Source organism: Mastacembelus armatus, chromosome 24, assembly GCF_900324485.2.
Source record: "Mastacembelus armatus chromosome 24, fMasArm1.2, whole genome shotgun sequence".
Classification (NCBI taxonomy): domain Eukaryota; kingdom Metazoa; phylum Chordata; class Actinopteri; order Synbranchiformes; family Mastacembelidae; genus Mastacembelus; species Mastacembelus armatus.
Window position 1 is genome coordinate 14,176,761 of NC_046656.1, and position 17,104 is coordinate 14,193,864.

General features: G+C 38.2%; 1 protein-coding gene across 5 annotated transcripts in view; it reads right to left on the bottom strand.

The window, feature by feature from the left end:
- Positions 1-6,165: 6,165 nt before the first annotated feature.
- The window catches only part of stxbp5a (syntaxin binding protein 5a (tomosyn)), a 74,879-nt gene continuing 63,940 nt past the window's right edge, over positions 6,166-17,104 (bottom strand). For 3 of the 5 annotated variants that reach the window (XM_026319154.1, XM_026319156.1, XM_026319157.1), the window contains 8 exons: positions 16,837-16,899; positions 12,790-12,840; positions 11,559-11,840; positions 10,955-11,324; positions 9,652-9,817; positions 9,317-9,428; positions 8,987-9,207; positions 6,166-8,341 (listed from right to left, as the gene is read on the bottom strand). In XM_026319154.1, the coding sequence (XP_026174939.1) occupies positions 8,300-8,341; positions 8,987-9,207; positions 9,317-9,428; positions 9,652-9,817; positions 10,955-11,324; positions 11,559-11,840; positions 12,790-12,840; positions 16,837-16,899 (1,307 nt within the window). In that variant the 3' untranslated portion in view covers positions 6,166-8,299. Of the gene's footprint in view, positions 8,342-8,986; positions 9,208-9,316; positions 9,429-9,651; positions 9,818-10,954; positions 11,325-11,558; positions 11,841-12,789; positions 12,841-14,819; positions 14,874-16,836; positions 16,900-17,104 lie in introns of all 5 variants that reach the window. The other 2 variants (XM_026319158.1, XM_026319155.1) reach the window with 2 other exon arrangements.

Consider the following 17,104-nt stretch of genomic DNA (forward strand, 5'->3'; position numbering starts at 1 on the left):
ATTATGGCAGACAGAGTCCTGGATAAATTTGATATGGTAACCAGGCCACATGAAAGTGGTTGCGAGATGTTCCAGTGTTGCTGGGATTGTACCTCAGTGTGTTTCACCTGAGTGCCCATCAGTTTGTGAAAGGAAAGAGAGAGGAGACTTTAAAAGCATTCTGACAGTGATTTGGAAAATGCATATCTCTTCATATTAATACAGATCTAATCATCACACAACACTGAAGCAATAATTAAAAAGGAAGCAGTAAAAATGAATTACATAATTAAAATGAATATTTGGAAACTCTGAATGCAGTTTTGAGTTAATGATAGTACAACTCAGTGGAACTATCTCATGCAGTCAAATTATCTGGTGCTAGCCACTGCGGCACTATGCCTGCTTTCAAGCCACCCATTAAAGTTTCATTCCTCTTATGCTAAAACACAGCATGCCTTGCATATTGAAACAGTCCCTCACCAGGAGAAGACCAGCCTCTTCCTACCAACATTAAATATTTTGACAAGTGAAATGTTCAAGGATTTTACAGACACAACAAATCAAATCCTTGCACCAATGGGCCCAAATACTAGGCATGTCTTTTTTCCACATGCCTACTCTCCTTTTTCAAGAGTATAGCTCATGCTGCTGTTAGAAAAGCACTTGGGCCCAACAGAACAAATGCATCAAAACCACTCAGCTTCATGTAATTGCAGAGTATAACCACAGTGATTCATTTTGATATGAAAAGGCCAGAGTAGTAGCTAACAGGAAAATAGTCCCTTAAATGAAATATTACATCTCTCAATTTACATGGAGAATGAAGTCTCAACAAAAAAGAGAATTATAATAAGCAGATTAAAATTTGATAAGAAATACAAAGCATTTGGTTGACAGCAACATTAGAAGATGGCAAGACATGACCAGATGTCTACAATCTCTCTAGGAAAAAGTCATGGCTCACAGAACCAGGCTGATTAAACTCCACTTCAGTGCTTATTATAATTACACACACAAGACCTCAATTTATGTTTATTAGTGCTGTGGTATTTCATAACCACATATTACAGCAAACTGAAATTGGTTACGCAGGCTGATGGTTTGGATGGCAGCCATTTTGTTTTGGTATTCATTCAGTGATGGCGCCTTTTGCAAGCATGCCCATTCCCTCTGTGTGGAAGGCCTGTAAGTGAGTATATTTATTTAGTTTGTATTTTATTTTACTTTTTGGACAGTAAGTGGTCTCACAGCCCAGTTAGAGCAATATTTTGATCAAGGGCAGTCAGAAGCGAATGGGAATGACCAATCAGAGTCCAGAGGTCCCAGCAGGTCCTAGCTTCATCCCTGAGCCTCTGTTCAGTCCACCAGGGAGATGAATACTGACCATTTAAAATGACATGGTTATACTTTAAACCACACCTGTCTCTTTTAGACACACCTTTTCCCCCTTTCCACACACACACAGGGCAAGAAACCCAAGCATACAGACAATCTTCCACTCATTTCTACAACACAGATGTTCCTCAAGTTGACAGATTGGAGCAAATGATCCTTTTAACACATTCCCCTATTATGTGCTGGTTGGATGTTAGCTGGGTAATGAGCCCTGACTAAAAGTTCAAGTTTTACCTCCTTATTATGAGACAACTAAAGATTAAACAATATCCAGGGGTATCATTTATGGGCATACTTTTCCGCCTGTGTGCTGCATACAGCAAGCAAGGCCTCTGTCTACAGAATCAGAGTCATCCATCCATTATCTATACCTGCTGATTGCTATTTAGGGTCACAGGGATCTGCTGGAGCCTATTCCAGCTCTCTTTGGGTGAAAGGCTCATCAGTCCCAATAAGCCAAAATAGTCCCTATGCTTCCAAACTTTATGGAGACATAATCAGTCACTGTATTATGGCAAATACACAATTTAAACCAATGCTAAACTGTATTAATGAGACTATTCTGACTTCTTACCACAAACTCTTGTGGGTTGGCAGTCAGATGCTAACAAAGCAAGGCCTTTGCTTTTGACTGATATTGTGAAGCTTAGCTATATAAGAAATGTTTGTAGATGTGAATGTGAGACAAAAGTCATATCCAGTTTTACCATACAGCAAATATTACGGGGATATTATTATGTGAATAAAACCAGTACACAATATTAGCTTAAGAGATTTATCCAACAGGCGGAACATTTTGCAAAAGTCAGCTCATAGTATTCATATTTCACCACTTCGTGAGGCAACACCAGAAGAAAACTATACTGTATCTGACAATTCACCACCAGAAAATTAACTCAGCAATGACGACACATTCATTCCATGGACCCAGTGGGCCAAAATAAAGTCATTTTAGAAGGTTTGTTTATTTTACATAAAGCAACTTTTTCACCCTGTAACTAAAACCAAAATGCATGTAGCAAAAATTTCTTAGGAATAAGAACTTTTACACTTTTTGGCACCAGCTAACACCAGGTTTCCACAAACTACAACCAGGGAATTCAAGCTTTAACATGGCCTATTTTATGCTATGAGTTTGGTGGAAGTTTGCTAATTTATCAGTACTTTTTAAAAACTTGACTGACTTCATCTTTTTGCTTGTGATTTTAAACAGCCCAGTGTTAATTGACCTTTTTGAATATCTATGGCCTGTAGTGAAAAAGTAGCAAGCCAGTGCTTACCTTGGTGCTGTGAAGACAACATTTCTGGCATCTCAGGACAGAGGAGCTTAATCCAAGGAGCCCGTGTAACCAGCAAACTTCAACTTCTGACTCGAAGTGGACATTTCTCAGCTACATTAAAGATTAACAAGATTAACAAAGAAATAAAATCCCAGTGTTTCAGTTACATTGTGAAACTCTTGATAGTAGTCGACAGGTAAAGCACAGGTGAAACTAATTAGGTTACTAATCACAGCAATGTTGCTGTATAACAGGCCAGCAGACAGTGTTATGTTTCCACTAAAATGTACCAAGTTGTCTGCCTAAACAAGCACTCCACTTATTAAACAACTAAATATATAGTCAAATATGTCATGAATCGAATAAGGCCCTATTAAAAGTGATATTTTGTGCTTAGATACAAAAATTGATGGGTAAGTTCATTTTAAAAGTGCTTTATTGGTAGGCTGTAGAGTTAAAAGAGGCAGTAAAGTAAAAACAAATGTTGCTGTTTATTTTGACTCAACATAATGTATCACTCAGAATATGGTAGGCTAAATAGAAAAATCATTACAGAGGACATTCAAGCTTGAACCGGGAAATTATGCATGTCCATCCATTCATCCATCATCCATCCATCATCTATACCCGCTTACGGGGATCTGCTGGAGCCCATCCCAGCACTCCTTCTGGGTGAAAGGCAGGGGTGCTTATGAATGTGAAATCAGACATCTATCAACTGAAAAATGTTGCTACTTCCTTACATAAAATGACTTTTTAAAACATTTCAGATGCTGGCAGACTCAGCTGACCTTAACAATAAACATGAGGTAACCATTTGTCCATAAAATGAATACACACAATTTAAAACAAAACCTGTCTTTGCCTCTTATTACTAACTTTTGTGTTTTTTACTTAAAAACCCCTAAAACATTGTATATTTGTGACTACAGGGATGGTCAGAGTCATTCTTCTTCTGTCTCTCTCAGGTGTCACACTGACTCCTGCTATGCAGACATGGTCATTCATGTTTCCAGTCACCACGGCAACAGTCACACTGGCGAGTCATTTGCTGAGCAGCGTGCTCATGTCTGAATTGCCTAACCCTATATCTAGGTGTGTTTGTGCATGTACTAACAAGGTTAGTAGTTCAAACAGTATACATCAACAAACATTTCTCCCCAGTGACCTTCTCTACGTGGCTTCAGTCGAATTGAACAAATCAACTTGATGTTTTTTTTTCCTTCCTTACCTAGCCAGTCTCCTTTCCTCTCTCTCGCTTCCTTTAACTTACCTTACAGCCACAGAAGCTTATCTTTGATTAAAAACATATGCACTCCTACTAAAATTACTCCCTCACTCTGATCTGTCTGATAGTTTCATCTATGTGAAAAAAGAGATGATGATAACACCACTTCATTATATGTAAAGGGATAGTGGATGCTAAGGAGGAGAGGAGTACTAGATTGCTTTCTGTGTGTGTATTTTTCATCAGATCTATTATTTTGTATTGAATTGGGGACTGTACACAAAAAGGAGATGTTTCTTGTTAATTTGTTGGTGCTATGGGAAAGCACAAGTCTACGGCTTGTCTATACAAACGCGGTTAAAAAACAGATGGCCCTACAGGGACTATTGACTAAGGAAACTATAGTATATCAGCTTTTAGTTGGATTGATCATAAAACAGGTGCTGAGGGACATTCAGTTATGGGCTGATTTATCCCTTCAGCCAGCAACCAGTTTTATTTGTTATAGAGTTTGTGTGTTGGGTTATAACTTATAAATCCACAAGTTTATTTTTTAAGTATATTATTCTGTTTTATTCTTCATGTATCTTGTTCTTTCTGGCTTTGTATTTTTTAACTAATTAATTCAAAGTGGATTCGCCCCTGGGTCACCAGGCCTCAGTCACACATGAGCTCAGGAAGCATTGAGTGACTCTTGTTACAGTCTGTAAATCTTCCTACAGGAAATCATCAGTGCTCTAGTACAATGCTGAATGAACTTACTGACCTCAACAGGCAACTTGCCTGAAATTAGGATAATTGTATCTCTGATTCAAGGAGTCTATTCCTAATAGCAGTGGTCTATTGCAAGGCGATTAAGTGGGAAAATACTCAAAAAAGCGTCCAAGTGTAAGATAATTACTGTGTTTCTTGTGGCAGGCACAACATTTACCAAAATCATGATCGGGGTCATTTAAAGATAGTTTGTCATTGTCTGTAATTCAAGTATAAAAAGCCTCTAAGCCAGACAAGAGCAAAACAAATAAAGGTGACCTTCAAAAAGCTTTGCTGACCTCTTTGTTATCTGGGTTATGAATGCAGAGAAACCTGAAAGTACATTTGGCCCTGAGTGTGATCCATACAGGGTTGTGTTGCTATAAGACATGGAGCATGGCAGAATAAGCAAACAACAGACCATAAACCATCAAAGCAAAGTTAGAAAATGGATTATACCTCATGCATCATGTTTATAACCAAATCCTATCAACAATAAAGTTAAATATAAGCTCACTAATAATACCTCATAGAATAGAAAAAATTTGTTTTGTTAACCATTCTATATCTTTTGCCTGTTGTCTAATTACATGTAGAGGCAACAGTTTATGTACGTGTGTCTGCTGCCATCTAGTGTAGAGATGCAAATATGGCATTCTCAGCCACATCTTTACAAACAATATCTGTTCATTTGGCCCATAAATTCCTGTGCTATGTGCACCATTAAACACATCAATACTCTATATCCCTTTTAATCACCCCTAAGACAGTCAAATGTTTATATCTGAATTTGAAGTATAAGATTTCTCAAAGATTCTTTAAGACAAAAATACATTTTCCACTTTTATTTTCCATTGCACAGTAATCTCTATCTACAGAATTTCTAAATTTCTGTGGCAGCAGATAGTCATAAACATCCATGTGAAAGTTGCATAAAACTGTACAAGAAAATTGGCTACAATGAGAAAAATACTGCAACCCACTGATAACTGTTAAATCCACAACAGAAGATGGCATATGGCAGATTGACAGGATTCCCCCTAGTTGTTTGAGTGTGTGGATTGTTTTGAGTATAAATACTGCATACTGTAATATATGGGCAAGAAACAAATTGGTTAAAGATTCAAAATCAATAATACAACATTAAAAAAAGAAAAAAACAGAAAAACATGTTGAGTAGGTTTTTAGATATGACCTCAAGATAAGGTATTTTGTCTGAATTTTTTTTTTGTTTTGTTTTGTTTTTTTGTTCCTCTTCTTCATTATGGGGGAAAGGACAAAGCTCCCTACCGACATTCACAGTACATTTCTTGATAAATACAGAAAAGGCCAGATCTGTAGCTGTGGAATCTATGGAGTCACTGGAAGACTCAGGAGAGGAAGAAATCATTTTGAGGACAAAGGCAAAGATTGAAAAGTGAAGGGGCACTGAAGTATGTGTGCAAAAACTGATCATGCGGCATTTAAATCAAGCCAGAATTCAGAGGTCATACTCATTATGCTCATTATTATTATTATTGTTGTCACTTTTTTTTTTTTTTTTTTTAAATCATCATTGGTGGCTTTAGTTAGTGTAACAGACACTCAACTGGGCACAGACAGCTGAATGGTGAGAGACTAGGACATCAACATCAATTATTAAACAACCGAAATATAACATCTTAAATTATATCACTTAATTTACATGAAAACGCTCTAACACACAGGCAGACATAAGTACAAACACATACATTCACACGTGCGCACACATACAGTAGATGAATACCATAAATATTGCGAGTCTGAGCTGGAGTGGAGTGGTGCAGGTTTTTGTTTTAAGAAAACAATGTGAATCAACCAGTTAGGCCACTTTAACATTAAATATTTGTGATACAATATTACTATAAATGGCTGAGTTCCATTGCAACTTGCTCCATTTCTTGAACCCTGAAAAGATGATGGTGATGATAATATTACTAAATGGGCTTTATCCTGGCTCTGCGCTCCCTGGGTGAAGCCATGCGGAATTACATATATTACTCTTACTTGAAACTCATGGACTGTCAAATGGTAATGCAATGGAAAAGCTAAAGCAACTCTTTGGCGTCAGAAAAAATATGGCCTCTCTCCTTTAATGTTGCTGGAGCAACCTTGACATTTACTTTCCAGTTGGTCTTAGATTGTCAAACTATTTACTTATATACAAATAAAGGTTAAAGGTCTGGTAGACCGAGATACACCAGATTTGAGCTTTACTGCAACCGAGGACACAGAAACGGGATATCAATGAAAATGAAAGTGTGACACCAATCACAACTGTCTTTTGCACCTCAGTAAATAAATATTAGCAAAGGAATCACACAGACTTTCTCACACAGACAACTATCATTAAAAGACAACTGAAAATGTATACTTTTAAGGATTATACATCAATATTTCTACTATCCTGCATATATGAATACACATAAATAGGCCTTGTATTTATGTGCATGTAATGTCCAAACTGATAGGTACTTCAAAACTCAAGAAATGTGGCTTAGACTGTCAGTGTATTTAACACTGATCTTATCAGCATGTGTACAGTCACATTTAGCCAGAATGTGGAAGCTTATGACATTAGTGAGTGAAGGAGGCAATTCAAGTCAATCGGTGAAATCCTCTGGTAAACAATAAATGTCAATGGTCAGTGATTACTAAATGATATATGCCTTTTATATCCTTGCCCTCCTTTTAGATTCCAGCCCTTTTCATAAGGAGAAATTAGAGTTGTTAGACAAAAGCCACAAAACTTTTTTTTTTTCATCCACTTTCACAACAATAGAAAAATAAGAGATTTTCCAGTAATACAGACGGAGCAAAAAACCCAACAAATAACAATAGAAGGATGGCAATAAAATAGAAATTAACACACACATAGAGTTGGTAACAATATGAAAGTCCGTAAGATACAGAGGAGAGTCCAGAGGTTGAGTGAGATGATGAGATATCCAGCGTACATCAGAATAAGTCACTTTCATCCTTGCTACCCTCTGCATGTAGGAAGCATTACTATTGCAACACCTCCCATGGATCTCCCACACTGCTCTCCCACCTATTGCCTCAATGAGTTATCCTTTCCTTTAGTACTTGTCACTCTGAAGTGGATACAGCATTGCACATTTATTAGATTTATGTATATATAATGATGTATTTAGATGGGTTTTTCCTTCTTTTTACATTTTAAGAATTTTTTGTAGTCTTTGTTTCTTCATAAGATATTTGTCTTTTTTCAGCCATGTTCATCAGTTTGAATGCAGCCCACAATGGGCTCAGAGTGGAGACAACAGTAAAGGACTTCTTTGGCAAATGAGAATGAAGAATCTCCAGGTGCATGGGTCAATTGGCTACCTCGGAGAGGAGAGAGAATTAAACAGATGGACAAGAACATAAAAAAGACACCATTTATTTGCTCCCTCTGACACTGTCCTGTCTTGTCCACCCCTCAGTTCCACCTTAAGACTGAGGTAAGAACAGTATTCAACATTGTGCTAGGGAAGAAAATCCCAAGTGTCCCAGCGAAGAAGGCTTGGAGGGATGGATGAATGAATAGATGGATGAGTGGGGGGAGGTCACGGTGAGTCCAAATGAGCCAATGGAAGGTGACAGCCGTGTCCATGGAGCTCTGCTCCTCCCCCATTACTAATCAGAACTGGTACCATTTTTTGTCTTTGCACTTCAGCATCATCTGAAAACAGGAAATTCTGGAGTAAGAACATATATAACATAACTACTAATCCTGCTGTTGTAACAGATGTACATAAGTGATAATATTTTTGGTTTACTTTTGGCCCACCACCAACACTGCAGGAAAGCAGGAATCTCATGTTTCAATCTGCATCTATTTCATTTCTTTAAAAAAAAACTGTTCTCCAGCTGCAGGACTCTGAGATTTTTACATGCATATACTGCCCTCTAGTGAATAAATAGTGTATGTAGGTAATACGATGGAAATGATTAATGGGGACAGAGCACTCTGTGTAATAAAAAGGGTTGGTGGTGGTTTTTCCTCGTGTGCTTAATAAGTCTACAAGAGTTCACAATTATGTAATCCATTGCTGATGGTCAAAACAATAACAGAAACTATTACAACTAAAATACCAATAAAACAAACCATTACATATATCGATTGTCCGATGTCTCCTGCAATTAAGATTATTTCTCAATGAACTATGTCCAAAATCACCATCTACTTTTTATTTTCTTAGTCCTAGTCCTAAGTGTATAGGTATGTACATACAAGCATGAGCAGTTTATTTAACATTGGGTTCACTATGTGAAAAAGAAACTGCTCTCTTGATTTGAAACATTTCTTCATTTTCTTAGCTTTTACCTCATGGGCATGTTTGGAAAAGGAATCTGCGCTGGCCATCATAGCAGCTGTCCTCTCTTCCAGTTCACCCAATTTCTGGCCTCTTTCATCTAATGCTATTCGAGCACGTGCCAGTTCTCCAACCACGCCAGAGGCTGCCCCCTTCATGCCCTCAATACCACCTGGCCCCGGGATGTGCTGAGCCAAGCTACGGGATGCCTTTCCAGCCGCTAACTCACCAACTGAGTAAAGGAGAAAAGGAGAGAAAAACAGGATGAGATGTGTGAATGAAACATTGCATCATCAAGGAATGAACCACTGTTCATGTGGGGATGTGTAAGTTTGACATACAAAGCTCCTCTCTGTCTAGTGACTGTGCTCCTCCCCCAAAGAGACCTTTGAAGAACCCTCTGTTGGGTGCCTCTGGTGTTTCCACTGGTGTGAAAAGTTCACCCAGCATCTCCTGAAACATCAACACATCTTGTTCAGTGTTTTGTTATCCACTATACACCTACATAATACTACAAACAAAGTATATCTACTATACACACAGATACACAGTACAGTGTTGTTACACAGTCTTGTCAAGTGTCTTTAATGTGAAATATTTCCTCTGCAGCACAATATGCACCAATTGCAAACCCCCTTTACAAGATTTCAACTTGAAATCAAAAACATCAACTAACTTGTAGGTTTTCACAGGTGTCCTGGCTATAAGTGATCCTCTGGATCTCAGTGGGGGAGCAGAGGTACATGGCCTGACCCAGGTTGGTGAAGCAGAATGTCCTGGCTATCCGCATGTCTGTCAAAGGCAGGTAGTTTACATCCATGAGCGGTCTTAGTCCTGGCAAACTAGGCAGGGGACACAAAAATAATTCAAGTTATTTTAGATCGAAGGAATATACTAGGACTTCTTTTTATCACTACCACTGACCTTTCCAACACGGCAACCAAAATACCACTTGCACTATGATGACATTGTTCATGCATTCTTGAAAGGCAAACAGACTGACACAATACACACAAGTGTACAGGCAGACAGCTGGGCATCCTCGCTCAGACACCCATATGGAAGGTTGTTCTGTGTCTGTCTCTCTCCTCTAGGGAAGTGAAAATTAATGAAGATGAGTGGCAGACTAATATACCTCTCCTCACGTCTGCCCTTCCGCACACTGCATGAAAATTTATTGTGTGTCTGCATATGTGAATGCATGCCTGTATCAGTTGTTGTTTTTACCTCATGCCATTGGCTTTAATTGCAACTGTTTAGGCTAATGAAATGGTGCAATGTTGCAGGTTTGGGTTAGTGCTGCCCTTGAAGGATGAACACTGCACATGGCAGGATCATACAAGGACAGAGGTCTGAGGATGTATATGTCTGCAGTTGTTGTGGTTGTGCATCAGGACGAAGGTTTGTGTCTAACGCTGAATGACAACTTGAGCAAAAATGCAGATTTAATTGAGCGTATAATATGATGATTCTCTGCCTCTGTGGTGCAACCCCATTTTCTTCTGCCATTTAAAATTTTACACAATCTGTTGCCACAATAATATTGTTCAAACAGGAACCTCAAAAAAACAGATATTTCAGTCTTCTAGAATAAAGGTTTCACTAACTGATGCATAACAAAGCTAGCACTAAGAACACTATTAAAGATAAATTAATCATTATACTGCATTAAAGCTGGCCACAATGGGACTGAACTTATTATACAGCCTAATGCATTTCTCCATTGTCAATCTGTGTGTTCATTATGTTCCAAATACCAAAATATAAATATCCAAATCACATCTTCCCTAAATAAGATTAAAAAATACACAACCCTGATGAGCTCACCCCTCCTGCGACTGATAATCTATCCTCTCTTGTTGGCTCTGTTATACTTTGATTTCAACTAACGATGGAAATGGATTTATGCAAACTGACTTTGATTGATACATTTATTTATAGCTCACTATTTCTGACTTGCAGAGTGACATGTTTCTCACCTGAGGGTCATTATATGGCCATTGGCACAGAAACAAGCCACACACATGCCTTGGCTCATCTGCACCACATCTGCCCGTAAGATGAAGGAAGTCTCTGTGATGCTGTGTTTATAGATGCAAATCTGGGAGGGGAGGGAAATGACTTTGGCCTGTTTCTCTGAACACACCACAGCGTACTGGCTCTCATTGAAGTCCTGGGAGGTTGAGGGAGACACGGAGACGGGCCGGCGCTTACGGACCTTTTCTCTTTCTTCACCATCTGCTGTTATGTTTGGTTCATACCAAGCCTCATATGCAGGGGACAACTGGGACCCTGTTGAGTCCAGGATAGCCATCCGCAAGATGCTGCCCTTTAGCCGAACCAACATGCCTAGTTTATGGAAGAAAAATACTTGAAATGCAAATTTAAACTCAGTGGCAAATTTCTTTCTTTTGCTGTTTACAGACTAGTTTATCTTACCTAATAATCCCTTCATCTTATTTATCTTTTTCTGTTCATTTTAAAGGTACCTTGTTGAGTTTGTGACCATGATTAAAGTCCATCTGCTCTTTATTCACTGTAACCACAAAACAATTATCTATCACCCCCTTTCCCATTACCCACCCGTAGGTGAAATGATAACCGGTTGCAGTTGCCGTTGTTCCCCAGCAGGTGGCAACGTAAGAGCTAGAACCAGCACAGTTCCCAGTGAGGTACCCACAAACAGGCAGGGTGTCAAAATGCTGTCCCCCTTCCTGGCGAAGGTCTCACAGAAGTGGAAGGAGCTGATGGCCTCTCTGGCTTCCTTGTCGATGCTGGTGACACTGGAGGAGCGTGAGCGGCTGAAAGAATTGTCCCGGTGGTCTAATGGGTTAGCACCCCGTGGCGGGCATACAGACAGGAGGACAGTAGGGAGAAACAGAGAGAGGTAAAGCACCCACAAAGCAATGACAGTACAAGTCAGATAGACAAGACAGATGTGGACAGTGTACAAGTGATCAGTTTTTTTTGTAATGTACAATTTTATGACAGTCTTGAGGCAGGAAACTGGGAAAGAGAATACGGGTATGAATTTTTAAAAGTTGGTGCATTTATAAAAGACTGGTGTACATATCTCATCTAGGTCATATTAATTCTGTCATTTTGTCAACAGAACAGCAACACCTAAAACTTAACTACAATTTTGCAATATTACAGGTGTCCTATAGTAGATTGTATAATAGGAACAAATCTGTTTTAAAAATACTGTGTTTTAATACTACAAAATAACTGGCTGTCAGGCACTTTGGGTACATATGTACGACACTGAAACTCCTAAACAAGGAGTAAAATTTGACCCTTTACAAATGGAACATTCCATCCATGGTATTTTAGAAGAAGATTTTTCACCCCTGAAGAAGAAAATGTATTTTCAAAAAGTGACTTTTTTTTTTTTATTTGGGAAAATTTAAAGGAACCAATCAGACAGAGAAAGGAAAGAAATGAAGAACACAGAAGAGAAAGAGAAAGCTGCAAAGTTACAAAAAGCTTTACAGTGAGATGGAGTGTGCAAAGTTTAGCTTAGCACCACTGACCTCTAGTAAGACGCCCACCAAGTCAAAAGGTGGGCGTCTGAGTACTAAGAAGAATTTGACATCGAATTGATTCCATAAAAATACTAAGATCAATTTCAATTCAGATCAGATCAGTGCTACTTTGGTCTCATGCAAACTTAGGAGAACATCTGCATAGCTTGCCAATTTTGAGCCTAATAACCAGGTAAAACTGGACTAATGAAGTGGTGGGGTCCAGTTTGAGTGAGAAAGATATACTGCATTTCATATAAATTGTTTGGAGACACAAAGTCAAGGCTTACCCAAGTCTGGCTTTAGCTCAGTAGGCAAGCTTAATTTCCGTGACATCTTTGCTGGAAAAAAGAGAACATCCCTCTTTACAAACACACATCTAAGCTAACTCACGATGCCATGCAAAGCCAGATAACTAGCACTGAGCTAGGATTATGCACAAAGCTTAAATACAGGGCAAGAGCTGTGGAACAAGTGACTGGGTTTTTTTTTCTCTCTGATTAAAGGAGACAAAATGCTCAACATAGGAAAAGACACTGCATAAGGGCAACCCTGTATTTGAAAGAGGCATGCTGTGACAGACAAAACAGAGGCGGTGGCCACTGGCTGCACAACGCCCTGAAAGAGAGGACTTGGTAAAGACAGATCAAAACTGGACAGCCATTCGGGAACCTCATGCCACAGGAGCATGCACCAAGAACAAGAAGGTAACAGGAAACAGAAAATACAGAACAGGAGATGGAAGAGGACAGTGGTAAAGATGGTCAAAAGTTAATGAGGTAGTAGTTATTGTTGGCCAAGTGAACTTGTTTAATAACTTGCTTCTCTCAATAATAATTACCCAAAACTTCACATGAACACTTCATTCCACTTCCGCATCCTGTTTAAATTCATAGGAGGCCAAATGCATTGGATTTTTTTAGATCTGGATCACTAATAGTTCCATTCTGAGAAAAAAATGGATGAGGGTATACAAATGGTTTCTCTGTCTGGAGGAGAAAGAAGTAGAAGAAACTCTTGTGTGTGAATAAAATCCAACTGAGGAAAAAAAAATCCTTAGTAATATCTTTAAAAAGTTGGCAAAATATACCTTAATTCACTCAATAGCAAAAAAAACCCCACACCCCACTTCCCAAAAATGAAATACATCAGATTCCATTTTTTTAATCTTTTTGTGATTTTGCATCCTTAAGTAATGTCTGCTATTGAGTTTTTCTGCTTAATTTAATTTTAATTCCTGTACACAAATCTTACCTTTTATTTATCTCAGGATTTCGAGACTCCCACACGCGTATTTTCACTTATTCTAAAGCTGGAAGGAGATCAGCTGGGAATGATATGAGGTCACTAAACTGCATGAACTCATAAAAATAATTAAAGGGTCCTTTCTCCATACTCAACTACTAAAAGAGGAAAATGGGGAAAAGTAAATTAATCTCAGTCTGAGGTTAGTGGGTCTAACTAGGCAAAGTTAGTGAGAACGCCTGTGTGTGTTTACTGAGAGCATCAAGGGCCTTTATGGTAAGCAGGGCTTTTCATCTGAATATATATTTTAAGTCTTGTGATTGATCATGTTTTAACAGGAAAAGTAAAGTAAAAGACGTGTTAAAACGTGTAAAAGCTAATAAGAAACCACAACGGTGAGGAGCGGGGGTTCAATATCATCTAGGTAAAATTGAAAACTCTAATCCTCTAATGCCTCACTGCTACCTGAATCTGAATGAAGGTGCAAAAATGTCTTTATTTTCCATAAACAACTGATAATTAACTGTTTCATCAACACAAACTGGAGGTACACAAAGACACAGACAGATGGGTTGCTCTGGGCTCTGAGGTGTCACCATACTCTACTGTACTATGAACAGTCATATCAGGACAGATGTCCAACGCAGGCACATTTACAGTTTGACACTCGTGCTACATACGTGTAGCATGCAACATGTGTATAAGGCAACTAAGGTATTCTGGGTGTTTACAGACAATAGTAGTTCCACCCTGGTTCCAGGTTAGTCTCTGCTCCAAGAGCTTTTAGTTCTTGATGTGTAGTTTTCAGTCTATATACTACAGTAAATTCAGCATCTTTTTATTTTTGACAAAATATATATATGGTATGGTATTTTGAGAAGCAAAAGACAGTGGAACAGAAGCTAACCTGAAGATGGACTCTATTTTCTAGTCTATTGCTTCCTATTGTGGTGACTACGACACGGACAACCTCTCTACCACAAAGAAAAGGGGGGGGAATAACAACAAGAGACAAATCTGGACCATGTTTGTCCTGCCTACACAGCCTCTCATAAAAATCTTTGACCAATCTTACCTCCTCTACCACCTCCATTGTAGAATTGCTGTAGATTGCTGTTTGACATCAACACTTTAGGGGTGTAATGGGGAAAGTAAAGTACAGTAAATGTGCGGTTAGAAACACCCTTCAGCTTGTCACTACACACAGGCTATCGTTGTTACCATGATGAGTAGCAAAAACCATCCTTTCAATTTGAGTAATGCAGGTTCTCAGACCTCAAGTGTATTGATACAAATCCCTGTACTGTAAAAACAGAAATGCCAGTAACAGAATATAGTACAATAGTACAACTACCTGAATGTCTATGCATTTGTGCCTGAAATAAAAACCAATTAAATAAAAAAAGGAGCAAATTCTAATGATTTCAAGTCAACCATATATAAAAAGAGAGAAAATAAACACAAAGATTTAGTTTTCAAAATAAGAAAAGGGAAAGAGAACAAACTTGTTACTGTAAAGTGTTGAAGTTGTTTTTACTGCATGTATAGCTGTACTCAAATGCATAAAAATCTGATTTTATTGCTGCAAGTGGTTTTGCATCACCGACTGTAATAGGTGCTGTCATTTTAAGTTTTTTTTAATGTTCCAAGATGTTTTTTGCATAAAGTCACACTATCATAGCATTAAACATTAAACGTTGTTTCAAGATAAATCAGGTAACATTGCATGGAAATAAGTTGTAACTGTAACTGTGTTCTTCCATTGGCAGACTTCATCACTTACAAAAAAAGAGGAAAAAGAATGCATAGCTGTAGAGTAAATGACTTTTCTTTTTTTTTTTTTTTTTTGCAGGATGGCACCTTATCTCTCTCTGTCCTATGAATAATGCAGAGCAGACAGATGTATCACACCACAGTCTGGTAGCACCAGACATGGGGGTTGGAACAGCCATCATACCTGCAAACAGCGGCAGGACTCCAGACTCTGAGATTAGTTTTCTCTCTGACCTTTTTAAGAAAAAAAAACCCTTATTTTCAGTGTGTTAATGCCAAGTTAGCGCTAATGAGATGGATCTGGGCTGTTTTCTCTTCCAGTACTTTCAGCTGAAATACTAATGACATGGATTAAGAGGGAAGCAAGTAAAAGCGTAATAGAGGCATCTAACTACTGCAAAGCACAAGGCACTTCTACGCAGATGCCAAAGGCCTTAAATATTTGCATTTAGAGGTGGTGCACAATATAGTGAAGTTGATGATCAAAATTAAAATATTCTTCCTTTCAGTACAATCTGTTTTCTTTGCTTTCATCAGGTCACATTCACTGACATAGAAACTGCTTAGTATGATAATGATCTGGGAGAAAATGTGGCACCCACATACATTTAAATGTTTAACTTGAAAGAAGATCCCAACTCAAAATACAGGTAAAAGGTTAAGGCACATCCAAGAAAGTGATATAATATATTTAACTGCTGAGCATTTTCTCAAATATACAATTACGTAGCTACTGAATATGTGAAAATACCCTTCAGAGTGAACTTTCTCTCTTTAGTTAATCCTCCAGATAATATAAATGAATAGATTTCTCTAACAGAATGCAGTTTTTCTTTTTTTTAAATAGCTTCATTCAGTTTATAATTTGTTGTTGTCACACTGAATAAGTATCAGAGACTGGAAACCTTTGTAACCTATAACCTAGTCTTCCAGGACCCAGGCCAGATTAAAATAAATTTATTCCTGACTACTGAACTCTGAAGAGTGTTAAAATAATGTATGCACAAATGGAAAGAAATACTTTCAAAAACCCATAAACGTAAAGTATTAAACTCACACAGTGCATTTCTAAAGACTGTGGTAGAATGAAACTGACAGCCAGACAATTTTATGGTTCAACAAAAACCCCCTCTGTACAGTTCCAGCTTGATGAACTGTAATTTCAATAAAATAGTATTTAAAGTAGAGGCTCTTTTTGAAACATCCATCTTCTTCCCTAACCAATAGCCTCTTTTGCATTTAAATACATGGTATTAGAGGTACATTTTTGACAATTACATTTTCTCGATTACTATATTTTCCCCAATGAAAGACGTTACCTGACGTAGGCGACTTGCAGCGATCCTCTGATGTGGCTGAGCCCTCATTGATATCACACAGACCTGCAGCAGAGATCGCACAAGTCAATCACACACAAAATAATGAAAAATGGAAGAGAAGATTCTGTGTCATTTCAGGGCAAACCTAAGACATTAGATTATACTGTGTGTACAAATGAATGATTGTCTTATTCTCTGCATTTCTGTGTAAGTCCTCTTACGTTTGTGTATGAGTGCGTGCGTGTGTGCGGTACAGTCCGGTGAGGCT